Source organism: Balaenoptera borealis (assembly GCF_965194805.1).
Source record: "Balaenoptera borealis genome assembly, chromosome: 18".
NCBI classification, from domain to species: domain Eukaryota; kingdom Metazoa; phylum Chordata; class Mammalia; order Artiodactyla; family Balaenopteridae; genus Balaenoptera; species Balaenoptera borealis.
The window spans coordinates 74,466,229-74,488,766 of NC_138877.1; the positions used below are offsets into that span (position 1 = coordinate 74,466,229).

Sequence of the window (22,538 nt, forward strand, 5' to 3'; positions counted from 1 at the left end):
ATGGTGTGTGTTGTGTATGTTGTATGTGAGTGTGTATGGGGGTGTATGTGTGAGTAGTGAGTGTATTATGTATGTTGTGCGTGTGAATGTGTGTTGTGTATGTTGTATGAGTGTGTGTGGGGTGTGTGTGTGAGTGTATTGTGTATATTGTGTGTGTGTTGTGTGCGTGTATGGCCTCTAAACCCTGCCCCCCTTATCTCTCATAGCTCTTCTACAAGGTCATTCTTTTCATTTTTATCAGTCTTCTAGTTTTTCCTAAATGCAATATCCACGATTTCAGTTTCTTAATATGTATCTTGATTGAAACGCATTTTTCATTCTTTCTTCCTGTCACTTAAGTCAGGCTCAAGCCTGCCCTTCCCATGACATCCTCCTTGACCATATCCTTCCTTGTCTTCTGCACCTTTAGCCTGTACTGCTCTGGCAGTTAGCATACGTTGCCTCAGATTGTTGTTTAGGTAAGTGTATTTTCTGTCCAACTTGAACTTGTGTCCTACTTTTTTTTTTTAAAGAATCAATTTTATTTATTTATTTATTTTTGTCTGCGTTGGGTCTTGGTTGCAGGGCGCGGGCTTCTCACTGCAGTGGCTTCTCTTGTTGTGGAGCACGGGCTCTAGAGCGCAGGTTCAGTAGTTGTGGCTCGCAGGCTCTAGAGTGCAGGCTCAGTAGTTGTGGCGCACGGGCTTAGTTGCTCCGCGGCATGTGGGATCTTCCCCAACCAGGGATCGAACCCGTGTCCCTTGCATTGGCAGGCGGATTCTTAACCACTGTGCCATCAGGGAAGCCCTGTGTTCTACTTCTTAACTTTTGTTTTATTTTACTTATTTCTGCATAAGTAGGTGAGCCATATTTATTTTACCTGACTTTACAACAACTTGGTTATAGAAAAGGGTTGGAGACAGTTACCTCTTTTTTAGGAGGCAGGTGCTGACCCCCAAATCATAGGTATTACAGTTTTACATTCGTCCTCTTATGGTCTCATAGTTTACATATTTATGTACTGATAATAAGATTTAACTTTGGGGAGTTCATATGCTTTTTTAGCAGAGAAGTCATCAACAGATCAGGTTTTTTTTCTTTAGCAGTTTTATTTTGAAATAATTTTAGATTTACATAAGAGCTGCACACGGTACCTAGAGTATCTTTTTCTGTTTAGATACGTACATTAATATATTTTTTAACTAAGATGGAAACTGTATATTATTTTGCAACCTTTCGTCATGTCTAAAATATATGTGGGTATCATTTGTGTCAATAAAATGCACACCTATATAATTATTCTGAATGGCTGTGAAGAAATTACACATGTACCATGGTTTATTTAACAAATCCCTCGTTTAGGCTGTTTAGGCATTTATGCTATTTGTAAGTTTTTACTGTTTCAAAAATGTAGTAAAGCTAATTGTAGTGAAATACTTATATTTTTTCGCCAGTTTCTTTCCTTGGTGTAGATTTCAAGAAGTGAAGTGACTGAGTCGAAGGGGTGTGTTTTTAAAGATGTGTGATGCACTTGCCAGGTGGCCCTGTGAGGGGTTTGCCTTCCCATCAGTGGCACTTCAAAGCGTTCATTTCACTGCCTGTTAACCACATCAGAGACTATCTTTTTCATGTTTTCAAACTGGGTGATGAGAATGTGGTCTGTTTTTCCTTCTCCATTGATTTGCATTTTTGATTAGTAGTGAGGGTGAATACTTTTTAACGTTCAATAAATTAATATCAGATGTTAAGTAAGTGAAATTCATGAGCCTTGATGAATGACAGGATGTTGAGTGGGGAAAGCCTTCAGGGGTTTGGGGAGCTGGGCTCTGGGGGTTGGGATCTCGAGGAACAATAATAGAAAAATGCATGAGCAGTCTTTGGGAGATGTTGGAAGTGAAGGCCCTCCTTTGGGCCAGAGTGAGTCTGAGATGCTTGGAGGACACATGAATGGAGATTTTCAGTGGATAGTTTAATACACAGGAGGTTGGGACTCAGGGGTGAGGTTGGGACTCAGGGCTGGAGTTAGGATGTAAGAATCATGAGGAGGCAGGTGTTAGCAAAGATCATAGCTTTGGAGGAGACCACCCAGGGGAGCTGTAGACTGGAGGGGGCACACAGGGCTGGGGAGATGAACAACGAGAGCGGAAGAAGATGACAAGGCAGGGAGTCACTGAGCCTGTGAAACCTTCAAATCTCAAACATCAGGAGTAAACAAGGCTCAACAGTGAGCCCTAGAGCGTAAATGACACTTCCATTGGCTTCTTGTTTGACTTACTCCATTAATTTTAACTGATGTAGATCGATTTCAGTGGCAAAAAAAACAAAAACAAAAATGCTCATTGCTTTACAACTTTACTAAATCATAAATATTAACTTCTTTCACTCTTTTTGAATCTGAAAAGTAAGAAGAAAAATCAGGACTTATTTTCTTTTTTGCCATAGATGCTCATTGACCTTCACAAAGCCCCTCATGAGAATCCTCCCCTCTGCCCACGTTCGAACAGATGCCCCTTTTCCACTTGAGGTGAACTACTGTTTATCTTTTCCAAACCTTACTTTTCCAGAGCAGTTCTCAGTGTCTTGAGATCCCAGTCGAAGTTGCTTTGAGGGAATGAGTGCGCACGCTGACCTTGTGCCTTGAACCAAGGCCAACACTTGTAGTAAGAGGCATGTCAGACTCCTACCCCGTTCCCCTCTTCCTTCTGAGCATCTACTTTGTTCTTTGTGTGCTCAGCTCCTGCCCCTCTGGCTCCACCTCTTGTTTCTATCCCCATCCCGCGCATCATTACTGCGTGAACCTCAGCATGACTCTGCATTTACTGTTTGACTCTCTCTGCTCCTCAGAGCTCCAGCCACCTCCCCTGTCCATCCGTCTGCAGCTCTGAGGCCCACCTTTGACTTAGCCCATCTGGCAGTTCTCCTGATGAGTCTCTGGCCTCCCAGAGGCCCTTTAGACACATAATCCCTAAGGATGCTCTCTCATGGGGTGATCGTGGGGCCTCTTCACCAACCCCCTCTAGCAACTTACAAACTAGTGGACAGTTTGCAGTGGGTTCATTCATTCAGTCATCATATGTACCACCTCACTTTCTTCAAGCTCACTTGCTCTGGCATCTTCTCCGACAATTTTCGCACCACATGAGAACTCCACTTCTTTGACCTTCCCGCTCCCATATCATTCCATTTTCAGTTCCTTATTCCCTTGCTAACATGCTCGATTCGCTTATGCTTTTGCCTCTATTGTAATTTATGACAAACTTCTGACTCTGATTACAGCCACCCTCAACCCTGGGTAACCCATGGACCCAACTCTCCAGCTCTTCTGGACCTTCACCTACCAGGAGTTACAAGTTACCTGGGAAAATTACATATCACGTGGAAGGGGTTCAATGAAAATTCATGACCACAAGCCCCACAGCTTGAGCCCTCAACACTCCCTCATGGTTCTGCTACATTCTCCAATATGTTTCCTACTTTTCAACTCTTCTTGAAATTCTTACACCCCCTCCTCTTTGCTTCCCTCTCTCTTAGCCTCCAACCTTGACTTCCAAGCTACCCGATGGATGGGAAATCCCTCATCTTCCCTTCACCAAAGCTACACGCCTATCTGTCCCTGCATCCTGTTACAAGAGGGAGACACGGCTGCTGTTTTTCAAAGGCAAGCTCTTTCCTTTACGATCCGCACCATCCACCCACTCCTGCCTGTTCCAGGCTTTTATTTCTGCAGTTACTCTGTCTCTCTGCTTTGCATCATCTGTTTCTCCTGTGTTACTGGCTCATTCCCATAGGCACTCAAACTAGCTATTTTGTTGCCCATCTTTAAAAGGACTGTTTATGGACCTGTCATGCTCTTCTAGTTGCAACACCATTTCTCTGTGGTTTCCTAGCAAAACTTTTCGAAAAAAAAAGTTGTCTACATGTATTGTTGCTTTCTCAGTTGCTATTTACTTTTCACTTTTAAAACTTTTTTTTTTTAATTGAAGTATGGTTGATTTACAGTGTTATGTTAGTTTCTGATGTACAGCAAAGTGATTCAGTTATACATATATATTCTTTTTCATATTTTTTCATTATAGGTTATTACAAGATATTGAATATAGTTCCCTGTGCTATACAATAGGACCTTGTTGTTTATCTATTTTATATGTAGTATTGATAGTTTGTATCTACTTTTCACTTTTTAAAATGTAAGCTATATTGTGAAATATATCCTGCATTCAAGAGTATGTAAAACAAACGTTTGTTTATATGTATATTTATATATTTTATCTGTATAAATATAAGATATATTTAGAAATCTGTGTCTAGCACCTCAGCAGTCCCCTTTGTGATGTTTCTAAGCCACATTCCCTTACCTACCCCACGGGACAGTGGTCATACCCTTCACAACCTTAGCATTATCAGACTTCTTAATTTTTCCAGCTGTTGAATATGAAATGCTGGTTCACTGTGGTTGTAATTTGCATTTACCATATTTCTAATAAGGTTAATCACCTTTTTAAATGTTTATTGACCATTTGACTTTCCTTTTTGGTAAAATTCCTGTTTACATCTTTTTGTCTGTCTTTTCTTATTGAGTAATGGGAGTTTTTTCTTTATAGCCTATGGTACTGATGGTATTATATGTATTGTAAATACCTGCAGCCACTTTATGTCTTGTATTTTTACCTTCCTTGTGGCATCTTTTGATGCACAAATGTCTTTAATTTTAATATAACCGAATTTACCAATCATGTCTTGTATGATAGGTCTTTGTTACCTGTTTTAAAAATATCTTTGCTTACCTCGAGGTCATAAACATCTTCCATATTTCCCTTAATGTTTCAAAATTTTGCATTTCACATCTAAGCTTTAATTTATTTATTTATTTATTTATTTATTTATTTTTGGCTGCACTGGGTCTTCGTTGCTGCGTGCAGGCTTTCTCTAGTTGTGGCGACGGGGGCTACTCTTCATTGCAGTGCGAGGGCTTCTCATTGAGGTGGCTTCTCTTGTGGAGCATGGGCTCTAGGTGTGCGGGCTCTAGAGCACAGGCTCAGTAGTTGTGGCGCATGGACTTAGTTGCTCCACGGCATGTGGGATCTTCCCAGACCAGGGCTCAAACCCATGTCCCCTGCATTGGCAGGCGGATTCTTAACCACTGCGCCACCAGGGAAGTCCTAAGCTTTAATTTATTACTCAAATGCAAATGAGACAAATGCTCCAGTTAAAATACAAAGATTAAAATTTTAGAAGTCCAATTACATGCTTAAATTGTCAAAGTCTAAAATTAATCAATAACTTTATCCTACACCTGGAAAATATAGGGACTTAGAAGATTCATTCTCTAACCTCTTTTTCCAACTATCATCACTAGTGTTGTCTTACGTTGCCAGTTTTCCTATTTGCTTATTTATTACCACTTTGCTCTTCATTTCTTCTTTATCTCAGATGTTTCATCTGAATCACTTTCTTTTGCCTTTAGGCTTTCTTGTCATGAGGGACTGCCAGTGGCAAATTCTCAGTCTTTGAAAATGCTTTTACTTTGCCCCTGTTCTTAAAAGATAGTTTCACTGGATTGCAATTTTAGGTTGATGGTTCTTCTTTGACAGTATCATTCTTTTGTCTTCTGGTCTCCATTGTTGCTGTTGAGAAATCACCGTAAGTCTAATTGCCACTCCATTAAGGTTGATCTGTCTTTATTTTTCTGGTTTTTCTCCCTCTTTTGAAACCTGTTTTTCTTTGGTCATTGGTGTTCTTCAGTTTTTCTATAGTGTGACCAGGTCTGGATTTTTTTTTTTTTTTTATCATGGTTGGTATTTACTGCATACTGGAACATATGCACTGATGTCTTTGTGGAAAGTTCTCAGTAAATCCATCTCCAAACATTGCTTGTTCTTCACTCTTTCTCTCTCGATTCCTTATAAAACTCTAATGCATCATATATTAATCTTCTCAGTGTCCGTCCCATTTCTCTTTACTTCCCGTTCATGTTTTACAAGAAATGAAAGATGCATCGGCATTAACTGAGCAAAGTTGGGAAGGTGCAAGAGTATTTCAGAAGGAAGGGCGTGGGGTTGCTTGAGGAAAGCTGAGAGAAGGCTGGTGTGGCTGAAGCTCACAGAGTGAGGGGAGAGGAGTGGGATGCAGCTGGGGACATGAGAAGGAGCAGCTTGTTCAGGGTCTTCAGCTAAAAAGCAGTGGGAACCATTGTGGGGAGACAGTGATGGTGACAGGGTCAGATTTGTGTATTGGAAAACTCACTCAGCCTTTGGGACAGAGAATGGATTGAATGAGGGCCAGAGAAGATGTCAGGAGTAAATTAAGAGGCTACTCTAGTGTCCAGGCGAGACATGTTTGCTTGTCCTAAGGTGGCAGTTGTTTGAGTTGAAGAGAAAGGAGGAGAATGAGAGATACTTAGGAGATGAAAACCAAGAGAACTTTGTGTTTTGGAAGTTCTGGCGAGTACAACAAGAATGGAACAGACGTAAAGGACACACGGTGATATGGAAAGAATACAATAAGTCGTGATTTCAGACTGTATACCTAGGGAATTTCAAGTCATCAACTAAAAACGACTTGAATTAGTACAGTTACTTAGTAACCGTGAATTTCCTCATCCTATTTACTTTCTCACTTTCAAGGTGACTGCCTCACCCCTTCTCCTCTCTCCTCAAACCTCCAGCACCTTTTCTGTCCTCTTCAGTCTCCTGTCCTCCTCACTTTCCTTCATGACCGTGGTTTCTAGTTCAGGGAAAACTAAAAGCAATCAGAAGAGAACTTCCAGAGGCTCCCATCACCATCCCCTCTCTCCCGTTCATATGAATATATGCCCTTATAGTCTAGCTTTTCCCCTGTTCCCAGAGGTGAATTACCCCCAAGGCCACACCCTCCACTTGTGCTCCAGCTGCCCCTCCCTTGATTCCCTCCAACCTCACCTTTGTCTTGACATCCTCATGTTTTCTGCTCTATTCGATTATCCCTATCAGCATAGAACATGACATAATTTTTTCCATTAAAAAAAGACCCCCTTGAGGGCTTCCCTGGTGGCGCAGTGGTTGAGAATCTGCCTGCCAATGCAGGGGACACGGGTTCGAGCCCTGGTCTGGGAAGATCCCACATGCCGCGGAGCAACTAGGCCCGTGAGCCACAACTGCTGAGCCTGCGCGTCTGGAGCCTGTGCTCCGCAACAAGAGAGGCCGCGATAGTGAGAGGCCCGCGCACCGCGATGAAGAGTGGCCCCGCTTGCCGCAACTAGAGAAAGCCCTTGCACAGAAACGAAGACCCAACACATTCAAAAATAAACTAAAAAAAAAAAAAAAAAAAAAGACCCCCTTGACCCTGTGTACCTGTCCAGCTACGACTCCATTTCTCTGCTCCCATTTGCAGTAGTGCTTCTCGGAAGAGTTGTCTACACCCACTGTCTGCAATTCCTCCCTTCCCGTTCTCTTTCTTGAATACACTCAGTAAGTCTGTGCTCCTACCTCACCACCCAACCTGCTTTGATTAAGGTCATGAGTGATATTCTTGTTTCTAAACCCACATGGACTGTGGCCCCTGACCTAGCGTCACAGGGGCATTAATGGCCTCAAGGTAGGACAGACTGTGTGTGTCTCCACCCACTGAGCCTCCTTGTGGGCTCATCTCCAGGGGCGCGACATTCTTGCTTAGCTTTTCCTCCTGCTCTGTCCTGTTTCCTGTACTAACCCTAACCCTTCTCCCAAGGTTACTCTCTAAATAAACTTCTTGAACAGATATCCTTTCTCAGGCTCAGCTCCTAGCAACTCAACATAAGACAGTTCCTCTGTGCCTCGTCACTGGATGTTCAAAGGAAAACTGTCACATCTGTGTCAAATACGAGACTTTCCCTACTGTCATAATTAACCTTTGCCAAGATGCCAGTCTGTCGTGTGTCTGATATTTTCGGAGCTAATTAAGAGGTTCTGCTTAGGTCCTTCTGTCTCCCTGACCTAGTTTCACTCAGATGAGGATAGCTTGCTATGAAAATTGAAACTAGCCTCTAGCACAGTGGCCAAAAATTAACACAGATCTGGCATATGGAAGGTATTCAGTACACACCTGTGAAGGAAGGAATAACTTAAGTTAGCCCTCTGATGGACTTAGTCCCTTTGTCTCGTATTGTTGTTGCTCTAGTCAGTATCTTCTGCCCTCTGACATCTGGAACGTTGAGTAGATGCTGACTTCTACTTCCACAGAAGCAGGACATACACTAAAAAGACGAAGCTTCTCTTCTTCTAAACGACAAGCTCCTTGAGAATGCACAAAGGGTCTAGCACAGATGTCTTCACAAAACAGTCTCTTAGCAAATGACACTTCAGAATGTCCAAGAACCTGTGGTTAGAAGAAATCTTAATGGACATTTATTGCAGCCACTTCCTGTTCTCATCTTTCCATCATGTGGTGAGGTAGCGTAGGCATGGATCCAATGCAAACATGCAGTAAGCTTTGTTAAGCCCATTTTCTGGCAGCCTACTTGATCTCTGGATGGCTCTGATTGGTAAAAATCACTTCTTTTCTATTCATGTATTGTTGTGCCTTCTCATTCCCATTCACTGGTCTAAATTCTACCGATTAGGGCAATATTAAACATCTAACTCCTCTTTCACAGGTTGCCCATTCAGATATTTGAAAGTAATTATCCTATTTCCTCTGAGTTTCTTTGACACATATCTTTCTGTCCTTATCAAAATCCAACCCATTTAACATGCTCTGATTCCCGTCTCCTCTGTCTTCTCAGGGGTTTCTGTTCCCTCTCTCTGCTCCATTGTCAATCTCTCCCTGCCTAATGCTTCATTCCTGTTAGAACTGTACATAATCTGGGATAGTGTTTCCCAGCTCTGGCAGACTCGACATCCCCCCTTTTTATAGCAAATATTTTGCAGTCCTCTCTTTCCCTTCTACGATGGAATTCATTGACAATACAACTTACACCTAGTAAGGTCTTAATAAGATGTGTTAGCCATAAAAAAATAGAGAAATAAAAGGAATGCAATTATAATAGGGACATTTATTTTTATATGTAAATACTTGGGCTGTGTGGTAGGTAGCTTCTTAAGTGGCTTCCAGTTAAATTATCTCTTTGTTTCATCCCTTCCCCTTGAGTATGGGGTGGACCAAGTGATTTGCTTCTAATGAATGGAATACAGCAAAATGATGGGATGCTACTTCCCAGATTACACTATAAAAACTTCGACTTTCATCCTCTCTCTCTCTCTGGTTTCTGCTTACTCTAATGAAGCAAGCAGCCATATAGAGAGGACCGTGTTGAAACAAACTATGTACTACAACCTCTGGCCCATTGCCAGTGAGGACCTGAGGCCCTCAGTCCAAAAGCCTGCGTGGAACTGAATCCTGCAACAACGACATGAGTGAGCTTAGAAGTGGATCCATCCCCAGTTGAGCCTTCATATGAGGCTGCAGCCCCAGTAGATATCTTGATTGCAGCCTTATCAGAGACCCTGAGCCAGAGGAACTGGCTGAGCTGCTGTACCTGTACTCCTGACCCAGAGAAATGTGAAATAATAAGTGTTGTTCTAAGCCACTAAATTTCAGGGTAATGAGTTACTCAGCAGTAGAAACTAATGCTCCATGATGAAGTGGTCAGATGCTTGCTTCTGTTTCTAGGGAATCATCTGGATTTAATGGAAGTAAGATCAGAAGTTGTTCTGGACAGAAAGTTCAGGAATGGGAAAGAGCAGGGATGTGAGTGGACACCGATTAAAACCAATGTTAGGTTACAAACTAGTTTTAGGAAAACCAGAATGACTCCAATGTTAACAAAAATCATCCGTTTTATAACCAAGTGATCATCATACCATATATTCTAAGTTTAAAAACTTAATGAACAATGAGATCCTTGATGTTTTACTTGCCTGGACAAGCACAGTGGTTTGTGTATAGAACCTAAACGTTTTCCTGGACAAATGCTAAAATCTTTTAAAAATGCACATTATCAATACTTTGAAATAATTTTTTTCCCCTTAAATATGTGCTAACCTTTGACTATAGCTGCATTTTTTCCTTCTCTGCTGGGAATCAGTATGTCCTGTCTTCCCTATTTGATTGTATGAGGCCCCTTCTTCCCTGATGACCATGGGGAAAACCTTGGAGGGGCTTCATAGTCTAGTCTTTTTCTCACAAGGGTATAAAATAAGAGGATGAGGGAAATATCCTAAATTGAACTGGGAAAGTTGATAACATGTCAAGACAAGTTACAGACTCAGACTGTTAAAGTGAAAAAATGAGGAAGTATGGTAATCTAATAAATGAGCTCAGCTTTATTTGCTATTTGTAAGTGATGGGACAAAATAATTTTCTTTGTTGTGATATGGATCAGGGTGGTGATAGTGTTATAGAAAACAAATCTCTTTGCAACCCATGTTGCTGTAGAGCATATAGTCAGGCATAATTCTGGTTGAGATACGTGGAAATTATGCAGGATTCAAAGCTATCTTCTTTTTGCAAACTACCCTGTGCAAGGCAGGATATCTGACATCCCTGGCTCTTGCCTAGTAAATGCCAGTAGTTCCCTTTAATAATTGTGACAATCAGAAATACTCCCACAAATTTTTAAAACTCCCTTCGGAGTGGTGGCACCCCCATTGAAAAATCACTGCTCTATTATTTCTTTAAAACTCATCATCAGGTCCTGTCAATGCAACTGTCAAAACAAACCCTGCCATTCGTAGCGCGATTAGTCCTTGAGCAAGGCTCCACCCGCAGCTCGGGAAGGGAGCATAAGACAGCTAAAGTCAATCAGTGCGTTCTATTCATCAGATGCCAATCATTGGTTTAGGGTACGTGACCCAGTCAGAGCTGATGACACAGAATGGAGCTTTTGCTTAGTATCTGGGGAAAGAGACTGTGGTCTTCCCAGCCAACTTGAATGACAGAGGTTGTAGGGTGTGGAGCTGCTGTAGTCACTTTGCATCTTGTAGAGCTATAGTAGACATCAACCCAGTGGAATGCATCATTGGCGCTGGGTTCCCTACCGGTGATTCTTTCCAGGCTGTAAGTACTGCTAGATTTGAGGGGAAGGAAACTGTATTCCTACTTTATGGGTTAAGGGGTACATAACAGCATGGCCAAAGAGGAACTTATTCATGTAATCTGTGATCCTTGTACTTTCATAGAATATTTTCATTGCACTGCCTCGATCCCTGAACCAGTTATGTTGTTTTCAAGGCTACAACCTGTGCCCTTAGGGGAGGGAAGAGAAAGGAGGGTCAACACACAGATACACAAAAAGAGTTTCCCAGTACCAATTATTTTGTTTATTGTCTGTTTCCCCCACTAGAATGTAATCTTCATAAGGGCAAGGATTTTCACCTGTTTTGTTCAACGCTGCATCCCCAATGCCTCGGGCAGAGCCGCTGAGAGAAGCAGAAAAGGTTGGTTTCCTGGTTTTCTATATTTGCTGCCTAAACAGTATTCATTGATATCCACTCCCTTTCTGTTTTTTAACTTTTTATTATGGAAAAATTTTAAATATACGCCAAATAGAGAATACATAGATGCATCTCCTCGTACCCATTACCCAGCTTCACCATTGTCACGGCCAATTCAGTTTCATGTACACCTGTCTCCCAGTTCATCACCAGCATCACCAATGAAGGTTTTAACAGCGGTGCTTCTCCAGCAAGCCGAGGACTGTCAGGGCCTCACCCACCTCCAGGGATGGGGCTTTGTTTCCAGCTGGCAGGTGGATGATCCAGTGCTACAATTCCGTTTTAGAGTTTATTTCCTTGCATTACTCCTGGCACCAACTCTCTGAGGTTAGGTTCTCTGGGAAACAGACATGGAGATGAAGATCTGTGTGAAACAAGTTTCCTGAGGAGTGACCGTGGTGTCTTTGCCTAGAGAGGAGTAACAGAAGTAACCCTGAGCAGCAGAAGTTGAACTGTTGCTGTGGCTGTAACAGGGCCTCCGGCGGTCCCACTGGAGCCTGAGCTGGGACGGCCTTTTAGAGCTGTCCTACCACGAGGGAGCTCCAGGCCGCTATCTCCTTCCTCCATGGACCAGTCACTGGATGCCGTGAACCTGGGCAGGGCGGCTCCCTTCACTGGGGCCAATTGCCAGAGAGGGGCTCAGAAGAGGGCCCAGAGCCACCAACATTCCCAGCAGCTGCGGGACAATGCGGGGGACCTGTCACTGCTGTAGCCACCACTGTCCCCTTTTAAATGCCTGTTGACCCGTTCAGCCCTTATTAAGCATTGCTTCTCCCCAGGCTCCACTCAGGCTTTTTCTTCTTTGACTTACGTTTCTTTGGGGGAAGGGGAGATGCATGACATCTAGCGCCCTGGCTTAAGCTAGCCCCGTGCCTGGGTCCCCAGGGTTCCCTGCCCCCTGGTTTGTACTTCTGTTTGCACCTGGCCCCTCTGGACTGCCCACTTTTTGCATTGCCTGATTCTCCCCCCACTTGGCCTTAAGTGCCTCCCTGCCCTGCACGCTGTGGACCCAGGCTCCGCCTCCCAGCATGGATGTCTCAGCCCACCTGGAAGTGGACATGGGGTACATTACATGCATGTTTCCTGCCTCAGTGTCCAATTTTGCTCCATCCTTCCATCCCCCAAATCACAATCCATCACCCACACTGCTGCTGGGGGACAATTCCTCAAATACACATTTTGATTCATGCAGGAATAGTTACTGAACACTTGCAATGTCCTGCCTACATTATATTCTGGGCCTGCCATGGTTGAATGGTGCAAATAAAGTTTCTGCTCTCGTGGAGCTTACATTTCAGTGGGGAGATACAGGCAATTACGGTACAGAAATGAATAAAGGAATGAGTGAACCGATAAGTCAATATGAGATAGTGGTAAATGCAATGCTAAGAATTAGAATAATGTGATAGAATGATGGCAGAGCTAGCAAAGGTCTCCCATTGTCTTATGGGTATGATTCAGATTCTAACTTGGCACAAAAGACTCCGTGGAGACAAGTTCTGGTCCCCCCCACCCTGTTAGGGCTGACTTGGGGTGGGGTGGCGGGGAGGACGGTCTTCCTGCCCTTGGACTTGGTTGTTTGGGGTCGGCTTTTCCTGCAGGGCCAGGCCGGCTGCCTAGGTTCCTCCTTCCCCGTCTCCTCTGCCTTCCGTTATCCCCCTGGGACCCCCTGTGCTGGAACAATGTCCCTTGTGAGCCACAGTGACAAAAGCCCAGCTGGCCTCAGCAGGTTTGTTCATATCAATGACTGAACCCAGACAATTAACCATCCCTTTCAACAGCAGCTTCTGCCGCGATTTTGGGGAAACGCTGACTAGGACATGACCTTTGGGAAGAGAGATTCTTGTGTTCGTTTGTTGAAACCACAGGTGCAGGGCTCGTTCCTATTGAACCCCTTGCTGGGGCTGATTTGCAGCCCTACACTTAGCCTTGTCCCCTCCCAGCCCGGCACCCCGTCCCCAATTCCACCTCACTGAGGCTATGGAAGGAACCTGTGCTAAGGAGGAAAGCTAAACACCACCTAAACGAAACCAAGCATGTTCTCGGCGGGTTCCACGTCGTGGCTGATAATTGCTCGAAAACCCCTGTTCTCATCAGGAGCCCGTGACCGCATTTCCCTGCGCCCCTCGCTGGTCAGCATGGATGAAAGTGGGAAGAGAGATTTCCCCCTCGGCTCAGAAACGGAAGCCCCTGGCAACCTTGCTTTTCTTACTTTTGGGGGCAGCTGATCATTAACCCGAAGACACGGATTACCGATTCCCTAAGCGCCCCTGACGTCCAGCCGGGGCTCCTGCCCCTCCTGGCGCCGCCTCTTCTCCCCTTGGCTTGGGCACGGCTTCCGTCACCTGCTGCTCGCCTCCCTCCTTCGCAGACCTGGTCACTGTCTTCCCTTCGGCTCCCCCTAGCGGCAAGCACGGTAAATCACCCGTGCTTGTAGCCGAGCCCTGGCTACAACAGCCCCTGCTCCAAGGCAGACTGAAAAGATGCTGAAACGAGAGAAAGACAAACATTTACCACTCAGAGGAGGTCCAACTTTTATTTGAACCACACAGACAGTCCCGTCGGAAATCGTGAGATATTTGTTCTTTATTGTTTGATTACACACAAAAAAATAACACGAAAAATTACAGCTATATAAATCAGACTTTGTAACTTATACAGTGGAGCCTCTTAGGTGTTTTTCTGTTATTATACATAACAACACAAGTGATGAAAAATAAAAACATTTTTATCTGAACGTTTATATCTGAATTGCAATGTGAATGAACTTGGTTCTGTAAGACTGATACTGATCACACTGACTGCCCTTTTGAGTGCAATCAAGTAGTTTACTGAGAGAGAACTGTTAACACTACGGTTATGTCTGTATTTCTGAGGCTGACAATAGTCTTAAGAAGTGGGGTGAGCCGTATGGTATGAAGAAGGCTAGGAAGACCCTTCTGTGGCTAAAAGTTTTTCCTTGTGTCACGAGGTCTGAAATGTTACACTTACCTTGAGCTAAAGTCAAACGCTCATATCAATAGGCAGATGTCATTAGAATCAATGAATTATCAGCTCTTTTTCCTTTCCATTGTTAAATCTCTAAAAGCCTAACTCTGAGCCACAGGGAAGAGGTGAGGAAAGGGTTCTGTAAGGAGCTGGGTCTATTTTCATGCCTCAGGGAAACTAAAGAAAAGAATGAGAAGTGGGGACAGAGGCTGGGGGAGCCTCCTAAGAGGTGGAAAGAGGGGGTGAATAGGAGCTCATAGCTTTCCCTCCAGCTGTCCTCAGGCACCACTTTTAAAAGTTTCTATTTCATGAGTCTCTATGAAAATTTCTCTCTCGAAAATGTCAGCAGTCCACGTCTTTCAGGAAAGACGTTTATTCTTTAATTTACCTAAGTGTTAACGCGCTAAATCCTCCCAACAGCGTTACGAGGTAGGCACTGTTATAATATTCACTGCACAGATTAACGGAGGCTCAGAGAGGTTAAGTGACTTGCCTAGAGTAAGCAAAGGAACAGATTCCAGCCTGGCAGGCACCTTAGCACACGTTCTGGAGCTGCCCTTCCAGCTGGAGGAGCGCACGGCTGGGCTTCAGAAGTGTGAGCCGATCAGATCCTTGCAGTGGGTCGACCATGACCTTTTAGGACCCGTTGATTGATTATCAGTCAATCCTAAAAGGACAGTCTTTCACTGAAGCTTGATTTAGCACACAGAATTCTACCTTATCCTTCAGGATTCTAAGCAGATGAGTTAAGTGGAATCTGGGTGGCCTCAATTTTTTTGAGTTTGCATGATAGAGATGAGAATACTCTTTACCCCCCAATGGACAGCAATTTTATCAATTACTATTTGTAGAACAAAGACAAGATTTCTTTAAGAAAGCTTTTTCTTGGTGGTTTAAGTGTTTAAAAATGACCAATCTAAAAGTTTCACAGCAGTAGGAGCTGGAGGACTCACGCTCTGTGACCTTGACCATGCTTGTCACTGCACAGCGTATTGTTCTGGGGGGACCAAAGAAAGATGGAGGAAAAAACCCACTCCACGACTGAAACCCACACTCACTTTGTACATGCAGACAATCCACTGAATTAAAAGAGCAGTTAAAGGAGACCAAACTCACTCTTGTAGCGGCTTTTTTTTTTTTTCCAACTGCGATTATATCTAGCATGTTAGCATAAACCTGTGTGGTTAGAACTGTTACCAAGGGAAGGAGATCTAATTCCAGATCAGCCAGTGAAAGCTGGGTAGTTTTAACCACCAACATCTGCAAAAGCTAAATAAGACCCTTGACGCCTCCGCTGTGCAGTGTTTTCTACTGTATTTCTGGAAATGTGCTCAATTGTCACATAGTAAAAAATAAATATTGGGCCAGTTCCCAGGGATGGTGGTGCTCTTAAAAAAGTGATTCCAATTCCTATGTTCTTTGAAAACAACTTAAGTAAACACATGAAATAAGATTCTCTTCCTTTCACCTCTGATTACTGGTCCATCTAAAATTCTATCCGTTTGGAATGAATGAGAAGATGGATGATGCCCTTGGAAAGATATATGTCTAGACAAGGGGGCAGATCAGATTTATATTTTCACACAGAAAAAAACTTTTCTGCTCAGAGAGCCAGATGGTAAACAGAATTGCTCTACTTCATTCTGGAAGCGGTTCATGAAAGACAGTGCACTGGATACACTGACAGAGATGAATGCTTTGGAAAGGACTCCCACCAAAACCAGAGACTTGATTTGCAATTGAGGGGGAGGGGTTTGTCTGTTTCCTAAGCGACTGATCTTCAAGAATGGCTTTAAGAAAGGTTTGAAATTAAAATTAAATCTGAAATCATGAGATAAGTAACATCTTCCTGAATACTTACACATTTGGGCACATGATGAATTTCTGGTCATTTGGCAGGACTGTTGTAACAAATCACAATCTGAAATAAACTTCTTATATTCAATTTGTATGCTAAAGTGTATTTGCTTGGCATCCAAGGATTAGATTTTTGCCAGAGTTTTATAAAAGGGAATAAGGATTTGTGTTGCAAAGAGAAAATTAAGGGGGCTGGTATATCATCCTTCTGAACAATCCAGAATACTATTGTGGTTAAAAATTAACCAGTGTAGGATTAACACTTTAGTATTTTAGTATTATGTGTTCACATACAGAGGTTCACGTATATAGCATTTCTCTTTCCAAAAGTAATTAGGGGATTCCATTAAAACCAGTTATTTGTGAACACTTTGTGATATAAAAGAGGTCCCTGTGCTGAACCCCACACTGGGAGATGGTAAATCAGTGGTTCCTTCCAGGATATGTTATGTTTGATTACACTTGTATTCCATAATATTTTACCCTTTTCATTTTGTGCTCATAGTTGCAGTGGTTTATGAAGTAACAGTCTCTAGAGTTCATTCCAAATGGAAAATTGGCATGAAAACTCTCAATCCAATTATTTCTGTACACATTTTGAAACAAATCGTTTTGGCCCTTTTGAAAATTTTACAGGAGGTGATAAAAATAGGAAATTTCAGGTTTCAGATGTTTTATTGCATTCTTATAGCATAATAACAGCTTCATTAAAAAGAGTTTCACAATACAATGTGAACTTTGTGAGATGTCTAGAACACATTTGCTGGCCTTCTTTAGAAAGCTTTGTGTGCAAGAAAGTTGTTCTATATTACATGTTATATTTCATTTTATTTTGCTAAGGTTTTGTGAGATATTAAATTACTTGGCCCAAATGCATGATTGTAAAGATTAAAGAGCCTGGAAGGTGGTACTGCTCTCGGGGTTGAGGGCTCAGGACACTTCCCAGCTAAGATCACACACGAGCTGAGACAGGGGGCTCAGTTTCAGGACTTACTGAAATCTCGTGAACTGAGGGTACTTCAGTGTATGGGATGAACTGGAGGTGGCGGACATGGGGGAGCTCTTCCCCAGAGCTTCTGCTCAGTCATTGTGGGAGAACATGATGGGGAAAGCAAAGATGCCCTCTCTCCTCTGATGTTGGGAATTGATTGTTTCATGGGCTGAACACATTTTGGAGAGCGGAAAGGATCCTTAAAAGTCATCTAATGCAGATGTGCTTTTGCTACTCCATTCTCCTCTCCAGAACCCCGCTTCCAAACAATGCTCAGATTTCTCCAGCGATGGGAAATTGAGTCTCCAAAGGCAGCGCCTTCCGTCTGTGAACAACCCCAGGGTTACAGAGTTCTTCCTGCTATCGAACTGAAATCTGTCTTCCTGTAATTTCCACCCATTGTTCCTAGTTATATGCCTCAGACCTGAAAAGAAACAGGCCTATTTTCCATTCTATGACAGCAATCAGCTCTCAGAGGGAGGCAGTGGGTAGAGTGAGAAGGATTTGTGGGCAGACAGGGTCCTATTCTCTCTGACCCTCGGTCTCCTCTTCTGTGAAATGCTGATTATAAAACCTGACTTACAGGGTGGTTGTGAATATTCGAGGAAAAGTGTATAAGACATACAGAGGTGACTCAGTAACGGATTATCATTATTATTACTATCGAAGGTGCCTAGTAATCTCCTCTAGAGTTTCCTTTTCTTTAGGCTAATTAGCCTCTGTGTTTCATCAGTTTTTCATGTTTTGTGGTTTGGGACCTCTGCGTCTTGCCAGTCGTTCTCGTCTTGCCCAGCGCGTTTCCGTCCTTTCCTACGCATGGCGGTTGCCAGAGAGCTGAGCTGGAGCATTTCGTGGGAGCCACGCCACGGGCCCCTGAAACTGCAGTGGCGTCCACAGAGGCTGCTCTGTTCTAGTCCTTCCCTTCAGAGACCAAACGTCCAGGAAGTTCCTGTTGAGGAAATGAGAGGCATTTCATGGAATCAGAAAAAGAAAGACTTGTGAGACTCAAGTTCACACTCTCTAATATTATTCTGTTAAATTACAGCGTGCTCCTTACCTGTTGGTCCTTGTGCCAGACACCTGCGTATTTCTCCTCTTGCTTACTCTTCACATCAGCCCGGGCATGTTGACACTGTCTCTTATTTTCCTACTGAGAGATAGTCTGGAGAATTTAAGTAAGGGCAGCATTCCAGACTTGAACTTAGGTCCTCTTACTTGGAACCAGGGCCCTTCTCCAAGTCCGTCCGGTGGGATGAACATTCCAGATATCTTTTCATCCTGCCATCCCACTTCCATCTCCTCCTTGCTGCCTCCCACCCTGCTCCTCTGACTTAGTGGGAAGGGAAAGTGGCAGTGGTGGCGGTGAAGGCTTTGATGCCACCTCCGCTCCATACAGGGCCCAGTAGAACCGGGCGGTTTGAGGGACCCTATCATTGAGTGGGGTGATATCAGTCCCTTGAAAACTAAGGAGGCAAAGATCATGTTAGTGACTTCTGAGGCCATTCTGATGATTGAACCCAATCAATCAGCACAAAAAACAGTAGGGTAGACATGGTTTCAAGGCCGTGGGAACTCAATGCCCTGGGCGCTCTGGACACTCACCTGCATAAACCTTCTCCGGAGAACGGAAGACTCCCAGAGGGAAGCAGAAAGCTCCTCCCCGCCGTGTCCACCACCAGCTTGCCCTTCCCACCGAGGGACAAACGGGGAGACGTATACTTGCAGACCACGTTCAGTCAGAGCGGACAGTTATCCCAGACGCCGAGCCCAAGTCTGCTTCCAGATCACCAGACCCACAGAGAGCCTAGAACCCTCCCTCCCCAGCCCTGTCCCAAACTTCTGCTTTGTATCCGTCTCACTGTTTACTCCTGATTCTCTTGACTATTTCCTCAATACAGCATGTAGCTCCCTAATCCCAAAAGGGTATTTCATAAGACAGCCAATTACCATTCCTTGGTTAAGAGTACCATAATTATAATATCTATGGGCCCTTTTAACATTGCTCTAAATGGGCATTTTCAAATCATTTGAGAAATATTAAAATTTAAAAATGCAATAGAACCTTGGTCTAGGGGTAAATGTTTAATAATATATAAAAAGCAAGTGGTTAGAAAGGAAAGAAATGTGCCTGTAGCCAATGTTCTCTATAAAACAGAAACTCTAAAGCAATAAGTCCTAAACATCAGCCTAGAAAGGCCAGGATGGAGGTTGTCCAGCTCATAATAACATTCCTCTTCTTTTCATGTTGTTTCTTTTCCAGCTCATAGGAAAACAGGTATAATAATATATTTTGCCTATAGGTGCCAAGACTTGTTCACTTTCAGACACTTTTCTTTATTGTGTTTGGGAACAAAAGCCCAGCTATAGCACGAGGAAGAGAGTGTTGGGTGGAGATAGAAGAGGAGAAAAGAATAGGGTGTAGGAATGCTACCCTACAGGAACTTAAAGCATTTGTTAGTTTCAGAACCTACTAGAAGACTTGTCCTTTGCTTGAATATGTCCCGCTATTTCAGTCATACAGCTCTATTCTGGGAAAGCCCTTGTGTCAGTCAGTGGTCCTGCCAGGAGATGGCTGGCATCTCAAGTTAGGGTGATTCACGAAGGGTTGACTAAAGGAACCATTTACAAAGGTGTGGGTGGGTTGTTTGGGAGTGCTGATAAAACAGATGTGTCACCACCCCTGGACCCAGAGGGACAAGGGGAGGGGTAGTTATGGGGACCTGGGAGAATCATGAAGAGAGAATAGCCTTTGGAGGATGGAGGGACACAGCCAGCTCCAGGGGACCCCATGGGGAGGGAGCTGGAGGGATAAAGATCTTAACTTTCTTCCCAGTCTCCCTCTGGACTCCTCACTGGCCAAGCCAAACTGGAATTCAGAGGCCACTGTACACCAAACAGGTCAGAGAGCAGAGAGCCCGGTGAGCCGGGAGGGGGAGGGGGTTTGGAAGCGCAAGTGGGCGGTATCTGGACATCGCTGAGCGCCCGGCATAAGGTGAAGGCAGGTGTGTTGTGCCGGGTGGATCACTGTTCTGCTGAGTAATGTCAATTGTAGGCTTTACCAAGACTGTGTTGTTGCAGAATCATATATAATGTTCTTCCTCCCTCTTGAACCATGATTTAAAGCACTCTATATCTGAAAATCCTTGCTTGTTCTTAGAGGGTGTGTGTGTGTGTGTGTGTGTGTGAGAGAGAGAGAGAGAGAGAGAGACACAGAGAGAGAGAGAGAGAGAGAGTTCTTCCCTAAGCGCTTAGGTGGTACGTTGGAAAACTGGACCCTGGTGTGAGGGACCAGCAGGCCTGGTGTTTTCTCCCCTTGTGTGGCATGGAAACCATGGAACTGGACTCAGCACAGTTTCTGGAATTGGGCTGGTGGGTTCCCACACGTGGTGTTATTTAAAACTGAATCAGACAGACTTTGGGTATTGCTCTGTGAATTATTGTCATTGTTTGGTACAGGCCTTCTGAGTTAGACACTAGCGGGTGGGCCACGGAGTCCACCCTGGGGGAAATAGCTGTGGCTGCTCTCACTGAGGACAGCCTGGGACTGGGAGAGCGAAACCTCTCTGGGACTCGGAGGTTTGGAGCCACCAAAGTTTCCACTGATGGAGGTAGAAGTGACTGCCCTCAGCTGGGCACCCCGGGCTGGGCAGGAATGCTGAGGTCCGGTGGGGCCTGCAGGTCTGAGTGCCCAGTTCCAGGAGTGACTGTGACACGTGGTTCCATCTCTCTGCTGACCGTGAACCTTCTGGACATTCTTGTTAAAGGTCACCATTGCTGTCATCTGTGCTGGGGAGATTAGGAGGGCAGAAGTCCTTCTACAAGAAGGTGTGGGGTAACACAGGGCATTTGTCTTTGGGAGATGCTGTATCCCGAAGAGCGGAGACAACGGCATGGATGCAAGATCAGGACGAAGGCCCCCGGGGGCTTTGCCGTAACTACTCGGGTCTTAAGAAGAAGCGTGATCCCATTTCACAGTCACAACCTAGTGAAGCCAACAAATATGTAAAACAGACCTCAGCAAAGGCAGCTGCTTCTCCTTCAGCCTCGAGGACCTGTCGCCCCTACCTGCTCTGCATAATAGAACTCTTCGCAGGTGGGTAACTCAGCTCAGTAAAGAAAATACATTAGTAGACAAACTTTCTTTTTACTGGGTGGTAGTAGGATGTGCCAGGCTAGTGTTCTCCACGCCTAGAAATCTGGGAAGACGTATGGGACTGGGTGTCAGTATGGCGTGGAAACATAGACTTGGAGCCATAGGGTGTCATTTATGGTGTGAACTGGGCCCATTGCCTGGGAGAGCATTGACTTTGTGGTCTGGCCATAGCGGGGACCAGGCCCACCCTTAAAAGCGACCGTCAAGCTTGGTGGCCTTGCACAAGGTATTTCCCCTCTCTCTCTAGTTTCTTCATCCGAAAACGGACAGAGCAATAGTGGCCACCTTATAAAGTGGTCGTCAGGATGAAATGAGTTGCTACATGTCAGGTACTTAGAAAAGTGTCTGGAACTTACTAAGTGTTTGATTCATTTGCCCATTCACTCATTCATCATTTGAGAAATATGTATTGAGTTATGTGCCAGGAACTGTTTTAGGCTATGGATAACCCAGGTGAAAATATTTGCCTGCATGGAGCTTATTATTAGGGGCATAAAGCCATAAAGATCTTTATAGTTTCATCCTTTTCTTCACATCACATGCTCCTCATATGTTGAAAAGATGTGCAGGTTACGGGCTTATAGGCCTCACTAGCCTTGCTGATGTTAGGCATTTCTGATTCCTCACTGAGGCTGAAGAAAGAAATGCGTTCCTATTGAAATGGTTCATTCTTTCTGAATTGCTAATACTTCCTTGCGAATTTATGGGTTCAATACTGCTGACCTGGGGATGGGAAATTTAAGTCAATGGCTGACCTATTTAGCCACCGTACTGGATAGAAAAGCCCAGCTTAGGACAGAATTGAGTTTTGGGAGTCAAGCATGAGGAACTTCTCACTTCTGAACTTTGCAGTAGGAAGGGGTGAAAGTTGAGAGTTGGTTCAAGCGTGGAAGTTTTCTGGAGGTTTAAAAACATTTCTATTTGTGGTAGGGAGGGATCGCCAACTCCCAATTCAATTAAAACCCACAGAGAAGCTCCCCACAGGTCCATACCACATGGCTGCGACTCACGCCAACGTTGGCTCTTTGGGATGGCGTCCTGGGTTAAATGTTTACAAATACTACACTTTGTTTAGGGCTGGATCTCAGAGTTCAGCTCTCATACTCGTTCGTTCTATTAACTG

General features: G+C 44.1%; 1 protein-coding gene across 4 annotated transcripts in view; it reads left to right on the forward strand.

Annotated features, from left to right (window-relative positions):
• Positions 1–3,510: 3,510 nt before the first annotated feature.
• The window catches only part of LOC309616071 (uncharacterized protein), a 382,792-nt gene continuing 363,764 nt past the window's right edge, over positions 3,511–22,538 (forward strand). For all 4 annotated transcript variants that reach the window (XM_082366269.1, XM_082366270.1, XM_082366271.1 and 1 more), the window contains exons 1-2: positions 3,511–3,637; positions 11,276–11,369. In XM_082366269.1, coding sequence (XP_082222395.1) covers positions 3,539–3,637; positions 11,276–11,369 — 193 coding nt within the window. In that variant the 5' untranslated portion in view covers positions 3,511–3,538. The remainder of the gene's footprint in view (positions 3,638–11,275; positions 11,370–22,538) is intronic.